The sequence below is a fragment of the Rhinopithecus bieti genome, unplaced genomic scaffold (genome assembly GCF_001698545.2).
Source record: "Rhinopithecus bieti isolate Rb0 unplaced genomic scaffold, ASM169854v2 scaffold_13348, whole genome shotgun sequence".
NCBI lineage: Eukaryota > Metazoa > Chordata > Mammalia > Primates > Cercopithecidae > Rhinopithecus > Rhinopithecus bieti.
This window is the reverse complement of record NW_016808764.1, coordinates 5,584,364-5,600,671: the sequence shown is the minus strand read 5'-3', so window position 1 is coordinate 5,600,671 and position 16,308 is coordinate 5,584,364. Positions and strand designations below refer to the sequence as shown.

The 16,308-nt window shown below is 44.0% G+C and overlaps 1 protein-coding gene across 1 annotated transcript in view; it reads left to right on the top strand.

Moving 5' to 3' along the window:
• Positions 1-11,846, top strand: part of USP31 (ubiquitin specific peptidase 31) — a 96,064-nt gene extending 84,218 nt beyond the window's left edge. The window contains exons 14-16 of the mRNA XM_017887203.1: positions 5,679-5,837; positions 7,361-7,513; positions 9,630-11,846. Of these exons, the coding sequence (XP_017742692.1) occupies positions 5,679-5,837; positions 7,361-7,513; positions 9,630-11,206 (1,889 nt within the window). The 3' untranslated portion in view covers positions 11,207-11,846. The remainder of the gene's footprint in view (positions 1-5,678; positions 5,838-7,360; positions 7,514-9,629) is intronic.
• The last annotated feature ends 4,462 nt before the right edge of the window (positions 11,847-16,308 follow it).

Here is a 16,308-nt window from a genome sequence, read left to right as displayed (position 1 = left end):
CGTTGTAGCAGGTATCAGAATTTCCTGCCTTTTTAGGGCTGAATAATGTTCCACTGTATGTAGGTAATATTTTGGTATGTAGATATACTTGACATGTTTTTCTCTACGTTTTTGCCATATTTTCCACTGTTGGGATTATACTGGCATTTTCTTATTGTTGTTCAAGTGAACATTTATTGAGCCCCTTACATCCTGCTTGCCCTGGGCTCTATCACAGCAGAAATCAGTAGGTCCCCAGCCTCTGTTTTCCGAGAGTGTAATCATGTAGGGGGAAACGTAGGTACAGATATGATTTAAAAAGAGGAGTCCCACATCATGGGTTCTGTGGTGGAGGTGTGAGCAGTGGGCAGAGGTCGGAGCCAGGGGATAGACTGGTCAGAGTGTGCTGGAGGGGCAGGGTCAGCTGTTGGGGAAAGGAACCTGCTGCCTTACCTCATGGGCCAGCGGGGTGGATAGACAGGTCACAAATTCAGAAGCACAGCAGCACAGTGAGGGGTGAGTGGCACATGTGCTTCTGCATCCTCATCTTCATGCCTAGTTTTGTAACAGAAGTAGCTTGATGTGGACACTTAATTTTTTATAAATACTTTTTTTTTTTTTTGCGACAGAGTGTCGCTCTCTCACCAGGCTGGAGTGCAGTGGCACGACCTCGGCTCACTGCAAGCTCCGCCTCCCAGGTTCAAGCAGTTCTCCTGCCTCAGCCTCCAGAGTAGCTGGGACTACAGGCACCCACCACCACACCCAGCTAATTTTTGTATTTTTAGTAGAGACAGAGTTTCACCATGTTGGCCAGGATGGTCTTGATCTCCTGACCTGGTGATCTGCCCGCCTTGGCCTCCTAACATGCTGGGATTACAGGCGTGAGCCACCGTGCCCGGCCTATAAATACTTTTTATTTTTAAGACGGAGTCTTGCTTTGTCGCCCAGGCTGGAGTGCAGTGGCGCCATGTCGGCTCACTGCAAGCTCTGCCTCCCAGGTTCATGCTATTCTCCTGCCTCAGCCTCCCAAGTAGCTGGGACTACAGGCGCCTGCCACCACGCCCGGCTAATTTTTTGTATTTTTAGCAGAGATGGGGTTTCACCATGTTAGCCAGTATGGTCTCCATCTCCTGACCTCGTGATCCGCCCGCCTCAGCCTCCCAAAGTGCTAGGATTACAGGCGTGAGCCACCACGCCTGGCCTTAAATCCTTTTTTTTTTTTTTTTTTTTTTTTTTTTTTGAGGCGCGTTCTCGCTGTCGCCCAGGGTGGAGTGAGTGGGCCAGATCTCAAGCTCACTGCAAGGCTCCGCTCCGGGTTTACGCCATTCTCCTGCCTCAGACCTCCGAGTAGCTGGGGGACTACAGGCGCCTGCCACGTCTCGCTCCGGCTAGTTTTTGTTTTAGTAGAGACGGGGTTTCACCGTGTTAGCCAGGATGGTCTGATCTCCTTGACCTCGTGATCCGCCCGTCTCGGCTCCAAAGTGCTGTGGGGATTACAGGGCTTGAGCCACCGCACCCGGCCGCCTTAAATACTTTTTAATGACCACAGAATGTTCTGTTGATAGACCTCTAATGTTATGTAACCCTTACCCATTGCTGAACATCTATATTGTTTCTGGTTTTTAACTTTTCATGTAACACTGATGAATATCTTTATGCTCTTTCACTTTTTCTGAATTTTAATTCTGTATTTCCTTGAGATTGAGTCTCAGAAATGGAATCATTGGGCTACGGGCCTGCATGAGCCTTTTGGGAGCCAGGCAGATTTCAGGGCTTTATTTGTTGATGTGAGGGTTGATGTGATTAATTTGATTTTCCATGTGAGTGGCTAGGATTTGGATTTCTGCATCCTTCACACTCAATGTGTTATACACACATACTGCTCAAGGACTTTCTTTATTAATTCAGTGGTTTCTGCAACAAGACCCCGAGTGCTAGTGCTGACCATTGATTTATAAAGCTAGGGAGAGGTGGAGGAGGGGTGGGGTCTGCCCAGTCCTGGGTACTGTTAAATCTCTGGGACTCTTTTCTCTAGTATTTAGCCATGAACCTCCCTCCCCATCAGCCAAGGCAGAGGAGTCCGTTGGCCTTGCTATCTTTCACACTCACTCTTTCAGTCTGCTCTGTTCCCTTCCAAGAGGGCAGGGGTTGGGAAGATTACTGGACACATTATCTTTTATTTTTGAAACCCTTTTAGTTCAAGTTCTTTAAATAGGTATTTTTCTTTTTTTCAAACTCATTTTACTGCCAGAAGTTCTTTAAATATTTAAATGTTGCAGGCAGCAATTGTTGGTGAGAGGAATGATCCCAACTTTGAGTGCATCTCCTAATGGAATGGCTTGGATTGTCTCTGCCTGCTCTAGAAAGCACTTTCAAGGGGAGAAAGAAGCTAGAGAAGTTTAAAAGATGCTCTCACTTCATAGAAGACACAAGTTAATATGAATTAAATGTTTAGATATATTTTGCCTTGTACTTTGGTTTAAGCCATATTTCAATGATGATAATAGTATATTTGGCATCTTACATATTTTAGGTTTCTATTTTATGGGGGCCATGTGTACAAATACTGTGTCTCGTTGGATTTTTGCTTTTGTGGCATTACCAGTCATGTCTGTGTTCTTTGGTACTGAGTGATGGAATTCTATACTTGTGGACTCGTAGAATGGAAAGGGACGTGGAGGTCATTTAACTTCACAACTCACCGGGTGTTTTAACACCTTTGCCAGCATCCTGGATTGACATTCACCCAGCTCAGCTTTGGTAAAGAATGCATTTTCCATTTATAACACTGTTTCTCAAGAAAATAGGGACTGACTTGTTACATAGTTTCTAGGAAGAAATTGTTGGGAAGAATAAGACAGGCTAGACTTTAGCATCATGTTGCTCTTTATATAATAGAACAGACCTTGGGAAGATGCCTGGAAACCCCCAACTACCTTAGAGGCAGTACAATTTAGTGGAAGGAACTTGGGTTAAAAGCCAGACACATCTTTCTAGCTCTGTGTCCTGAGGCAGGTAACTGTCCACTAACTTGGGTACCACGTTAGTGAGCCAGTAAGTGGTCATGCTGACCTCAGGGGACCCATTACCCAGGATGTGCTCAGATGTTTTCTGTATTCTTTCCCCTTTCTCATGCTGAGGCCATACCACCACTTTTCTAATATATGAGATGTTTAGAGTCTTAGTTTAGAGAACATTTTAAATATTCTTAGTTTTGTTGAGTTAAAGATACTCTGTTTTTCAGTTTTTTCTTTTTTTTTTTAACATCAACTTTTAAGTTCAGGTGTACGTGTGCAGGATGTGCAGGTTTGTTACATAGGTAAACGTGTGCCATGGTGGTTTGCTACACAGATCATCCCATCACCTAGGTATTAAGCCCAGCATCCATTAAGCTATTCTTCCTGATGCTGTCCCACCCCACCCCATTTTAAGTTTCCATTTGAAATGTTTATTTTATTTTATTTTTTGAGACAGGGTTTCACTTTGTCACCCAGGCTGGAGTGCAGTAGTGTGATCATGGCTCACTGCAGCCCCGACCTCCTGGGCTCAAGATCCTCCCACCTCAGCTTCCCAAGTAGCTGGGACTACAGGTGTGTGCCACCACGCCTGCCTAATTTTTAAATTTTTTTGTAGAGTCATGGCATACTATGTTGTCAAGGCAGGTCTTGAACTCCAGATCTCAGGCAGTCCTCTGCCTCAGCCTCCCAAAGCGTTGGGATTATAGGCATGAGCCACCATGCCCAGCCTGGAATGTTTATTTTGATGTAATCTTTATTTTGCACTGGTTCTAGCTATAATCGATGGTATAATGATATAAACGATTGTATAAGGATTCTAGAACAGTGCCTCTCACACCTTCTGTGATGAAGAACTTGGTCTTTTTCTACTTTAAAATTTCCAGTCCTTTATGAACTAGTGCATTTGTAAAAATACAATAAAATCATCACAGCAGTATCAGATTGCTATAAAAGTTTTAAATGCTTTTCTCCTTTTTGGTGCTTCTCTCATGTGGGCTTGTGTCAGTCCCTGAGCCATAATTCTAGTAGCACTGGCCTAGAAAATATTTCAGAAAATAGTTCTAGGAAGAAAAGCAAGTAGAATTATTTTGTAATTAATGAGTTTGCTGTGCTGCCTCAGTTTCCACACTATTACTGAGAAGAGACCATCCTGAAGAGGAGCAGACTGAAAGGAGTGCAAGGCTGTTCTGTGTCCTCTTCCTGGGCATGTCCCTCACAGCTCTGCTCCCACTCACCACTCCAGAAGAGCAGCTGCTCCCCCGTTGGGTCATGTGTGCATCAAGCCTGACCAGACACCGTTGGCCAAACAATTGCTGTTTTCTTAGAGCTCCATTTGCTGCTTACATTTTAATTTCTCTCCCTTCCGGTTCTGGCAAGTTCTCAGCTGCAAATAACTTCCCTCCCTCCATTCATAGATTCTTACTCTGCTCTCCTTTTGGGGGACTTGTTTGGTGTAGCCCTTTCTCACCTGAGTCCCTTTTAGCTCTTAAGGCTCCATATTTGTGGAAATTGTTATGGCCTATTGAGGGAGTCACTCCTGGTACCTCTCAGGACCTTATCTGCCCCATCCCTGGGGCCATCCTGAGTCTGTTGCAGCATTTAGCTAAATACTGTAGCACTCATTTATTCTCACCCCAAATAAATGCATATTTTTGGAAAATGTGATCATAATGTACTTTTCTAGATCAAGCTTATATATCAATATATATCAATATAAGCTTGATCCAACCCTTTGATATCTCCTTGCAGGATGAGTGGCTTTGTGAACTCTAAGTTTTTGTCTGTTCTTGCTGTTACTTGAATGTTGTTTATTTCCAGCTCAGGCTTAGAATTTGGACTGGAAAGAAGTCCTCCTGCATTCACGAGCTCGTGTGTTCTTAGTCTGCCAAGGAACTTCGATGGAGCATGGTTTGGGCTCCTCCCTGAGGGAAGCAGGGCAGGGTAGGGCTTTAAGTGCGAGCCAAGGACTTGATAAACCTGAAATGAGCTGGGCTCCTGCCTTTCACCAGCTACACGACCTTGGGCAAGCAGGTTAATCTTTTTCAACCTCTGGAAATTGGGAGTAATAAGAGAACAAATCTTAGGATTAAATGAGATGCTTGGCACATAAGTGTTAATTATTATCTGCTGTCATATCATTATATTGTTATTTCTATTCATATTATTTTCTATTTGTAATAGACACTAAAATGTTGCAACACACTGAACTCAGGGTTTCTTCACCCTGGCATCGTTAACATTTTGACCAGACAATTTTGTGTTGCGGGGGGCTGTCCTGTGCATTATAGAATGTTTAGCAGCATTCATGGCCTCTACCCACTAGATGCCAGTAGCACCTCTCCCTTGAGTTGTGACAATCAAAAATGTCTCCATTCATTGCCAAATCCCACTCCCCCCACCACACACACAGGTCCCTGGTTCAGACCCATTGGTTTAAATAAGTGTGTGTTTTCTAAGATGAACTACAACTGCATCTACTTGGAATAGTTTGGAATTTCTCAAGGCAGTTTGCTCGAGTGTGATACAGAATTTAGAATTTTTTTAAACCTCTTTCTGTGTTGCTACATGCAGCCTTAAAACGTTCTTGAGTTAATTAGATGAGCCAAAGAGATGGTGTCTGTGGGTCGAATGAAGTGGCTGGTGTAGCCTCCCCTGGTGCTGATGGCGGGCTCTCTTTGGCAGCGTACTGTAAGAACTCTGTGGATGGCCTCTGGTACTGCTTCGACGACAGCGATGTGCAGCAGCTATCAGAAGATGAGGTCTGCACACAGACAGCATACATCCTCTTCTACCAGAGGCGGACAGCCATCCCATCATGGTCAGCCAACAGCTCAGTGGCAGGTGAGGTCCACTCTTGTTCTTGGGCAGTTTTTTCCAGAGCAAAAGATTGTAATGAATGGTCTAGAGGACCTCTCTGGAGGGTCTAATGACTCTGTTAGTTTGATCAGATGAATCCTTACATTTCCATTTAATCTGGAAACTAAAATGATTGCAGTCAAGGAAGTTGGGGAGGAATGTAACAGCAGCTGTGGCCCAGCGGAGTTCACCAGGGGCAGTGGGTTGGACCTGGTGCAAAGAAAGTTCATGATGTGTACTTGTGGATAAATGCATGGATGAGCTGAAAAGCAGCGTGGCATACTACCCTCTCTGTCCTGGGGTTATCCTGGAGCCTGTCCCACATCTGGGCCACATAGCAGTCATCTGTAATACAGGTGTAATAATAATGCCTACCTCATGGTAGCATCCAGTTAGGTAAATGTGTGTTAAAACATTTTGTAAAGGGTAAAGGACCATTACAAATAGTCTGCTTTTCCAGTGAGAAGATTGGCCTATTCTGTTAGGAGAAGGATTAATGGCTGTGATAATATTAGATAGTTTGGGTTTAGCCGGATGACGTCCAGCCTGTTGTGTTTAATAAACACAGGGACCAGTACCCACACACAATATGAATGCAGCCACACATAATCCAAGCAAGTGGACACACGTTCCTGAATGCTGAGTTTGACTTCAAGAGAGCGTGACAGAGGATTGGAATGTGGTGATGTGCAGTCAGGTTAGGGGCTATGAATCCTTGCTTCTCTTGAAGGTTGCAGGGGGTGAGTTCAAAGCATCGAAAACAAGGCATCTCCCAAGCAGAGTGACCCACTGCTGGGGGCCAAGCCCACCCAGTGTACAGCCACTCACTCACTTAACAGAGCGGGATCTCCAGTGCTCTTTCACCAGTCTCAGATGTGCTCAGAAATGACACCTTCTTGAGGTCTACTTGAGACAGTCATGCTGCTTCATGTACTCCATTTCAAGAGCGATTTCTCTTGCCCTAATAAATATTTAAGGGCATCCCTGGAACAGACAGCGCAGATTGACATATAGCTGTGTGTGTGTATATTATTAATATTATGAAATGGTTACAAATTTCCATAAAACAATGAGGCTGAGAGAAAAAGAGTACACTGCTGCTTACTCTCTTTTCTTTGTGCAAAAAATATTACTGCAATTGCTTAGAACAGTGCCTGGCATGTGGATGCTTAATAAATATTTGTAGAGTGAATGTATGAATGCTTGTCTCTTCCATTCTCTTGCCAATTCTTAAGACTCAGACTTACATTATAAAGTATTCATCCCTATCCTTGCATTTTATTACTACAAATTTCATGTGTCCGGAAGTCTGCCTTCCATCTTTTCATCTTAACTGGGGATATTCGGGCAGGCACAACATGACACAGGGTCTGGTAATTGATGCTGACCTCGGGGTGAGGACATCAGCACCACCCAGCTCAGCTCGTAGCACCTTCATGAGGGTGTGTGTGGCTCAGGCTGGCCGAGGGACCCCAACCTGACCTCCATGCCTGTTTTCTTCTCTGCAGGCTCCACGAGTTCTTCCCTGTGCGAACACTGGGTGAGCCGGCTCCCGGGCAGCAAGCCAGCCAGCGTGACCTCTGCAGCTTCCTCCAGACGCACCTCCCTGGCCTCGCTCTCTGAGTCTGTGGAGATGACTGGAGAAAGGAGTGAAGATGATGGTGGGTGTGGGTTTTGGTGACAGATTTCCAGAATGGTAACTCATAGTCACAGCAGAGTCCCTCGTGTTTTTCCTAGGAGCTAAGTCCCAAGGAGGTGGTAGGAGAACCCAAAGGCAGCTACAGGGAGTGGAGCTGTGTAGCTGTGGGTTATGATCCTAAGAAGCATTTTGTATTAACAGAGTCATTTGCTTTTCCTGTGTCCCAGTACTTTTTCCTTCCACTTCATTATTTTCCACTTTCAAGGTCTCTTGTGGAAGCTGGAGCTTTATATACCAATGTATACTTTTTTTTTTTCAAAGTGTTTTAAAAAGCAGAATAGCTGGAAGAGGCTCAGACGTTTTGCTTTGCCCAGGCCACCTGGTGGGGAGTCGGCTCCAGGCTTGGCATGGTGGCCCCTTGCTGTCTTGGCCCCAGGAGTGCCTCACCTTTCCACCATGCTGCTCCCCAGGGAGGAAGCTGTGGAATGTTCTTTTTAGTACAGAAGCATCTAAAACAAAAACTGTTGTTGCCTTTGCGTAGAGATAGTAAAAGTCTGATAAAATTGAATTCTTTTTTTTTTTCTTTTTAAACTTTCACTTTCTGCTTGGGTAACGGCAGGGTAGACCTTAATTCCGACAGGGACCCAGGTGGTATGGGAAGGACCGGGCAGCCACAGTACCGGGAACTGGAAGGAGGAGTGAGTGCAGCTTCTATAATGAGCACAGTGACTCAATCTGCCAACAAGTCTCAGTCTGCAGCCAGCATTTCGATCACTGTAATCTGCTTCTAGTGGTGATGGATAATTCTGAGAAAATGAAATTGAGTTAAAATTGCAGGAGTCTGGAAGAAGAATGCCAGGCGAAGAGAGCTGCACCATAGCTCTAGCTCTGCCACCTCTTCTGGCTTGTTGCCTCTTCCTCTTTATTTGTAAAATAAAAACACTGGACTGCAATTCCTAAACTCCTTCCGGCTTCTCACATATCATGGAAAATGGACTAGTGAACCTTTGCTTGTTTAGGCAGAGGTTATTTTCATTACTGCCTTTAAACTTAGAATTCACTAGCATTTTAACAATAAGCCTCAATAAGGTTTGCCTCGATCTATTTTTAAGCAGTGCAGTTGGTGAAATCAATATCCTTTTAAGCATCATCACTGTGTAATGGTGCTGGGTGGTACCCACAGAATAGAGCGTATTTCTTAGGCTCTATAAAGACAGAATTTTGTAAATATCACAACTGTAGTATCATTGTGTATAAAATTTAATTTAGAATATTTTCTTAGGAAGTTTAGAGCCACACCAAATAGGAATATGTGGTTCTGATTATGAATATTTTTTTGGAAGTTTTAAGTCACTGGAAATAGGAGTATATGATATCCAAGTCTTTTTAGTTCTTTGCATCGATACACATCTGTAGTCAACAGTTACAGGCCAGCTTACATGTGGAACTGAGTGGTGCCGGCGGCAGGTGGGGGAGTCAAGGGGTTCTGGGTTCTGATATTAGCACTTCCTTTAATGAGTTGTGTAATCTTGGTCAAGGACTTCATTTCTGTGAGCCCTAGATCACCTTCAGGAAGGTAATGAAGTTGGGTCAGTAGCTCACAGCATGTATGGAGTGCCAGGTGCTCTGTTGGGCACAGGACTTCTAAGATTGTATTTAATTCTCATAGTTGCCCTGTGAGTTAGACCAGAGGTCAGCAAACTCTAGCCCCATAGGCCAAATACAGCCCATTGCCTTTCTTTGTAAAGATTTTTGGAACACAGTCTGACACATTTGCTTTTGTGTTACCTGTCGCTGCTTTCATGTGGCAGTGGCAGAGTTGAATGTTTGGCCTGTAAAGCCTAACATCTGCTGTCTAGGCCTTCAAAGGAAAAGGTATGGCAAGCCCTGATGTAGGGCAAGGAGGCGAATAGAAGTTTGCTGTGTTAGAATGATCCTGAGTTAGAATGTCCCTATTTTATACATAAGGAAACTGGGCTCAGAGAAGTCAAAGCCACACTGGGACTCACTGATCCCAGATGGGCTGGCTCTGAAGGTCATGCTCCTTTTATCCCATGAGGCTTACCTTCCGTGTCTTACAGTGTTGCTAGAACATCTTCATTGGCTTAGCTTAACAGTATTATCTTTGCTGTGTTCAGGAGGCTTTTCAACTCGACCATTTGTGAGAAGTGTCCAGCGTCAGAGTTTGTCATCTAGATCTTCTGTCACCAGCCCCTTGGCCGTCAATGAAAATTGCATGAGACCTTCATGGTCCCTGTCTGCTAAGCTGCAGATGCGCTCCAATTCTCCATCCCGATTTTCAGGGGACTCGCCAATTCACAGTTCTGCCTCCACCTTGGAGAAGATTGGGGAGGCAGCAGATGACAAGGTCTCCATCTCTTGCTTTGGTAGCTTGCGGAACCTTTCTAACAGTTACCAGGAACCAAGCGACAGTCATAGTCGCCGTGAGCACAAGGCTGTGGGCCGGGCCCCTCTGGCTGTCATGGAAGGTGTGTTCAAAGACGAATCGGATACCCGCATATTGAACTCCAGTGTCATAGATACACAGAGCAAACATTCAGCACAAGGGGACCGCCTGCCCCCGGTCTCTGATCCATTTGATAACAATAATCAGATTGCTTATGTGGATCAGAGCGACTCTGTAGACAGCTCTCCAGTTAAAGAGGTGAAACCCCCCAGCCACCCAGGCTCACTCACGAAGAAACCAGAGAGCACAACCAAGAGATCCCCCAGTTCCAAAGGCACTTCTGAGCCAGAGAAAAGCTTGCGGAAGGGGAGACCGGCCTTGGCAAGCCAGGAGTCATCCCTTTCAAGTACATCCCCTTCTTCTCCTCTTCCTGTAAAAGTCTCTCTAAAGCCCTCCCGCTCCCGCAGCAAAGCAGATTCTTCTTCCAGGGGCAGTGGACGGCATTCATCCCCTGCCCCTGCCCCTGCCCAACCCAGAAAGGAGTCATCTCCGAAATCTCAGGACTCCGTGTCATCTCCTTCGCCACAGAAGCAGAAGTCAGCCTCGGCCCTCACCTACGCTGCTTCCTCCACCTCTGCCAAAAAGGCCCCGGGCCCTGCCACAAGGAGCCCCTTCCCTCCTGGGAAGAGCAGGACTTCAGACCGGAGCTTGAGTAGAGAGGGCTCCAGACAAAGCTTGGGTTCCGACAGACCCAGCGCCACCTCTGCCTCCAAACCCAACTCCCCTCGGGTGAGCCAGGCCCGAGCAGGGGAGGGCAGGGGGGCCGGGAAGCACGTGCGGAGCTCCTCCATGGCCAGCCTGCGCTCCCCCAGTGCAAGCATCAAGTCTGGTTTGAAGAGGGACAGCAAATCTGAGGACAAGGGGCTGTCCTTCTTCAAGTCAGCCTTGAGACAGAAGGAAACCCGGCGCTCGACGGATCTTGGCAAGACAGCCTTGCTCTCTAAAAAGGCTAGTGGGAGTTCTGTTAAGTCTGTCTGTAAGAACACCGGGGACGACAAGGGGGAGAAAGGCCACCAGCCTCCAGCTTCCCAGCAGCCAAATGCAAATGCAACGGGAAAAGAGCAGCTTGTCTCCAAGGACCCTGCTTCTGCCAAACATTCCCTGCTGTCCGCTCGCAAATCCAAGTCGTCCCAACTGGACTCTGGAGTTCCCTCGTCTCCTGGTAGCAGGCAGTCTGTGGAGAAATCCTCAAAAAAGTTGTCTTCTAGCATGCAAACCTCTGCACGGTCTTCTCAAAAACCTCAGTGATATTTCTGCAATCGAAGTGTTTTATCTGTAAAGATGTTTATTTATTTAGAACCCCTCCTCTACCACCAAAGCCCCGTGTGCTTTTATTTTGTATTTTTTTGAGTCACATGCCCAACTCTGTGTGTGTGTGAGTGTATGTGTGTGTGTGTGTGTGTGTGTAATTCAATTGCAAATTGTTCAAAGCGTCGCCTTATTCTGCCATTGAACCAAATAACAGCCATAGGCAAAACATTGACACCAAGCTAACTGGAATAATTGTAGACGATACCCAGGACGGTCCCTTTAGCAATTGTACATATTTCTTTCTAGAGAACTCTAATGACTTTCTTTGGATATGAGGGTTTTGAAACCTGGGAACCAGTAAAGCTACCATTAGTGCGTGGAAGGACGAAGGAGCTGACTTGTGTTTCTTCTGAGCAGGACTTGTCCTTGCTGTGGATTGTGGGTGGCACCAGGAGCTCTAAAAACTGTGACTCTTACAACAGAACAAATCGAGGGAAAAACTGTTGCTTTCTGCACTTTCGCCCCATCTACCAGTCTTTGTAAAGGGCAATATTTTAACACTAATGTTTCTCAGGTATATACTCAGCTAGTCTAGGATGGATGCACACCAGTAAATGGATTAAAGAGGAAGGTGCCATGTGGGTGACTGTGTCATTTCTCCTACTGCCACAGATAGACATTTTCGAGGTAGAAATGAAGCCTTTCACCACCTTCATATCTGCAGCGACGTGTGCACCAAAACCTGCCTTGGGATAGGTCCTAAGAGGTGGCAGATCACATAGCCAGAAAGCTAGTCACTTGTTTAATTTTTTTTCTTCTAAAATTACTAGCTAAGGCCGTTGGAATTTTGCACTGTAGTAGAGCAGTTAACACCTTTGACAGATTCCTGGAAAAAACTTCTGGATTCTAAACTGGGTGAAAGACTGGACATCATGTTCCTTGTCAGGTGTTGCTTTTTTCCGTTAGAGGTGGGAAGCTCCACGATGCCCTGTGTCTGCGGGCTCATGTTCCCCCATCTTGTAGCTTGGAGAGGAAAGAAGTTGCCTTCTGCCAAAAGCCAGTGGTGGTTTGTTGAAGCGATGTGTGATCAAGTATTACATATGCACTTCGGATCCTGTCTGTCAATCTCTGTTAGGGCTGCTTTTCAGTAAGTCATTTATTATTTCTTCTTTGTTCTTAAGATTTCATCTCATGCCCAGAACTCACAAGCAGGCTTTGGAGTGTGTTCCATCTGGCCGTGTCAGTGCAAATTGCATTTCTTACTAAGAAGAAGGAGAACCTCACAAAAAGCTCACAGATAAACAAAATATGTAGTTTTGCGAGCTTTTTCGAGGTCTTCTGGCAATACTTTCCTGCTTAATTTTTAGCTTTTCTTTTTTTTAAAAAAATGTCAAGAGTGTGAGGGTCTTGATTCTCTCTGAATAGCATTTGTCACTTTGCCACTAAATACAGCATGCTAACTTTATGTGCTTTTAAGTATTAGCCGTTTTTTTTTTCTTTTTTTTTTTTTTTTGGAAAACAGAAGTCTTGCTCTGTCGGCCCGGCCTGGAGTTTGCAGTGCCGGATCTCAGCTCACTTGCAAGCTCCGCCTCCCCGGGTTTGCCGGACGGGTGCCATTCTCCTGCCTCAGCTCCCGAGTAGCTTGGCGACTACAGGCGCCCCCCACCGTCCGCCTTGGCTAGTTTTTGGATTTTTTTTAGTAGAGACGATGGTTTCACCTATGTTCGGCCAGGATTGGTCCGATCTGCCTGCAACCTCCGTGAATACCGCCCGTCTCGGCCTCCCAAAGTGCTGGGATTACAGGCTTGAGCCACCGCGCCTGGCCTGTATTAGCGTTTTTTGTCAGACTCTTCAAGTTCTTTTTGAACCCTTGGTGCACAGATCCATGTATAACCTCCCTTTTCAGTGTTGCTGTGTGTGAAGTAACTACAAGACATATGCATGCATAGCTATGAATTCTGCACTGCCTTTTTTCTTTTTTTTCTTTTTTTCCCCCAGGAATATCTCTTGGGAAAAGTTTTTAGTAGGTTACTTAACTTTATTTTGCTGCTAATTTGAGCATTAGCTGGTAACTTGCAAGTCTGGAGGCCACTTATGTTGAGGGTAGCTGGAATTTTAGACCCTTGGCAGTATTTAAGATTTAGATATTCAGCCTTGTGAAAGTTACCACAGTGCTCCACATGATTCATTGACCGTGAGCCTGTTGTCCATTGCACACAGCCCTGTACTCGCCTCTTCACTCGCTGTCCTCGTTTTACTGTTCAGATTTTGGTGGGTTCTCAAAGCAGCACCACTCGCTTCTGCTCAGTACAACTGTGGCAACTGGCTGCCTCCGATGCTGTCATTGCTTTCAGCCCAGCACATCACAGCCCCATCAGTGTTTAGCTACCGCTCTCGTTTTTCTGTATCGCTTTTATCGCCTGAAAAAGATGCACCAACTATGAGATCATCCATATCAGGAATTGAATGTCTAACTCAAATCTCTTATATTTGTTTAATAGGTAGATTTCATTTGAAGTCTCCTATCTGAATCTCTGAAACAATTATAGTTTGATTAGACAAAGGTTTTTAATAACACTTCTTTTTTGCTGTAGTCAATTAAACATTAATAGAAACTAGTTTAATGTTCACAGTGGTAAATATTTTTATTCTTGAGTTACCTAGGAATGGATTTTCCACAATGTCTAGTGACTTAAAAAAAGGAAAAGTTTCTACAAATCCCTTTGGTTTTCCATGGGATCTAGAATAAAATTTCAGTGTCTGTATGTCTGTGGAGTTTAGTCCTTGTTTCAGGTTTAATAGAAAAAATCAGGAAGTATCATGGCAATGTCTAGACATCTTGAAACTATTTTATTTCGTGGTTGGTAAACTGAAAATGTCATTATCTGCAACTGCTAGGTACAACTTTAGGCCACAGGAAAGGTTATTTGACCCACAAGTTTGGAGGTGCTCCTTGAGGTGAGAAGTATCTTGTGGGAAAATAGTTACTTGATTCAATTTAGATCATTGGTAGGGTTGGAGACTTGGTGTTTTTTTGTTTTTTTTTTTTTTAAATTTTCCCAGTGATATTTAGCACAATGAACATGTATTTGCTTTGGGGTTAAAATTATCCGCTAAGGATGATAGGCCTGGGTTTCTGGTTGACAACTAGATGGGCCTGATTAGAGCAGACATTTCCTGGTAGGCACAAAATAATCACCAACAGTAACGTTGTATCTGTAATGTTTGTTTGCTTTTTAAAAAAAGTTTTATTCTTGATTTCTTGTAAACATCCATGGCACTGAGGCCATATCATTCCTTAAGACAGCCCTATACCTTGTCTTGGTAATCCCTTAGAAAATGTGGAAACTCAAACCATTAGGCTCCAGTCATCTTAGACCATTTCCCATCCATTTTGTATTTTCTCATCCTGAAAGCAGCTGAACTGAAAGTAAGTAATAATATGCTGGACCAGTGGAAACGGATGTGGGAGTATTTGTGGTGTGCTAAAATATTGTAATTATCTGTGAGGCTGCCTGACACCCTTTTGCAATCTTGTTTTCATCATTCATTCTGCAAACATTTATGGAGGGCCTGCTTTGAGCACAGAGGCAAAACTGAAAGCTTCAGGGATTTGCTGTAGCTGAGGAGCCCTGGGAGCACAGCCCATCAAGCAGGGGATGTGATGGTATCCTAAATGGAGTGACAGTTCTCCTGGAAAAAGAGATCACGTGGATTCTGGTCAAATCACCTAAGGCTTGTGGTTCTCTTGAGCAAGTCTGTTCCGTCTGGAAACCAAAAGTGCCCTTCATCTTTGGAGACATTTTACTCTTCCATCCACTTTTTCAGGCTGAGCTGTCTCTACTATTTAGGGGTTGCAAATCCATTACACAGTCACTTTACGTTAACATTGGGTCATCTATGTTTGTATGAGATGGATGTGGGATTTGAGGGTAACATTGTCATTCCTCTAAAATAACTATCATGAGAAAAATAGCAACAGTATGTAAAGGGACCAAGAGTGGCAGCCTTTAGGGAAAATGGAGTAGAGAAGAGCTGCGAACAAAGTTCTTTTATTTGAAATAAACTTGCTTTATTTCACATAGAGGGGCATCAGATGTTACATTTCATTCCGACAAATTACTGAACAGCTGAAGTGATTGTTTCCTATGTAGGTTATTATAATTATTGGATACAAAGATAACTAGTGTTTCTGGGTTGGATTTTTGAAATAGTATGCGAATCATAAGCACAGTTTCAATAAAACACGTATTCTGGAGGTGCGTGGAACTTTGTATTATTTGTAGTTGAGAAAGGCAAACTTTGCTGACAAACTAGTGCCTATCATAAACACAAAAAGTAGTTGTTACTGTGCAGGCTGTTTTTAACTTTCATTTCATAAAGGGTACATCATTGTTAAACTCTACTACATGTTTTGGGGAGAAATCCAGTGCTTCAAATGAACACTGTCTCACACTGCCTTTTGATCAACTTTCAAAGTATTTTGCAGGCGCATTTTGAGCGTGACCATTTTTTTCCACAAGTAATAAAAACAATTGTGCATGGCCTCCATATAACTCAGAAAGCATGCTGTTACTACCTATGCAAGCAACCAATAAAACATAGACATGAAATGTTAAGTCTTAAAAAAAAAAAAAGGCAACACTTAGATTATGGAGCTCTATTTTTAAATTTGTGATTTTCAAAATATGGGTTACTCATCATTGTGTGGAAGAGCATGAATGTGACTTCTTGTTTTGCTCTGCATATATTTCCCTTTACTGTTTTTCTGATCATTGGTGAGATTGTAAAGTGTTTTGCAAGCAGAAGTGGAATTGGATATGTTGAACACACATCGTTGGTGTACATACTGTATTTAGCCTGAAGACTCTTAAAGTATTTTGTTCTAAAAATAACCTGCCATTTTCTATAGATTTTAATTTTTTATATCTTCAAGGATTCTATTGTGGTCACAAGGAAAGAATGTGGCTTCTAATAGTGTTAAGAATTTAAAGATGCTTTTGTAGAGACTTAGAGCTATTTTGAAAAGCTTTGGGGCTTCCCAGCCACTGATCACAATTAGACTAAGCCCATGGAATTTCTGGTAGTGTTGTGCAGTG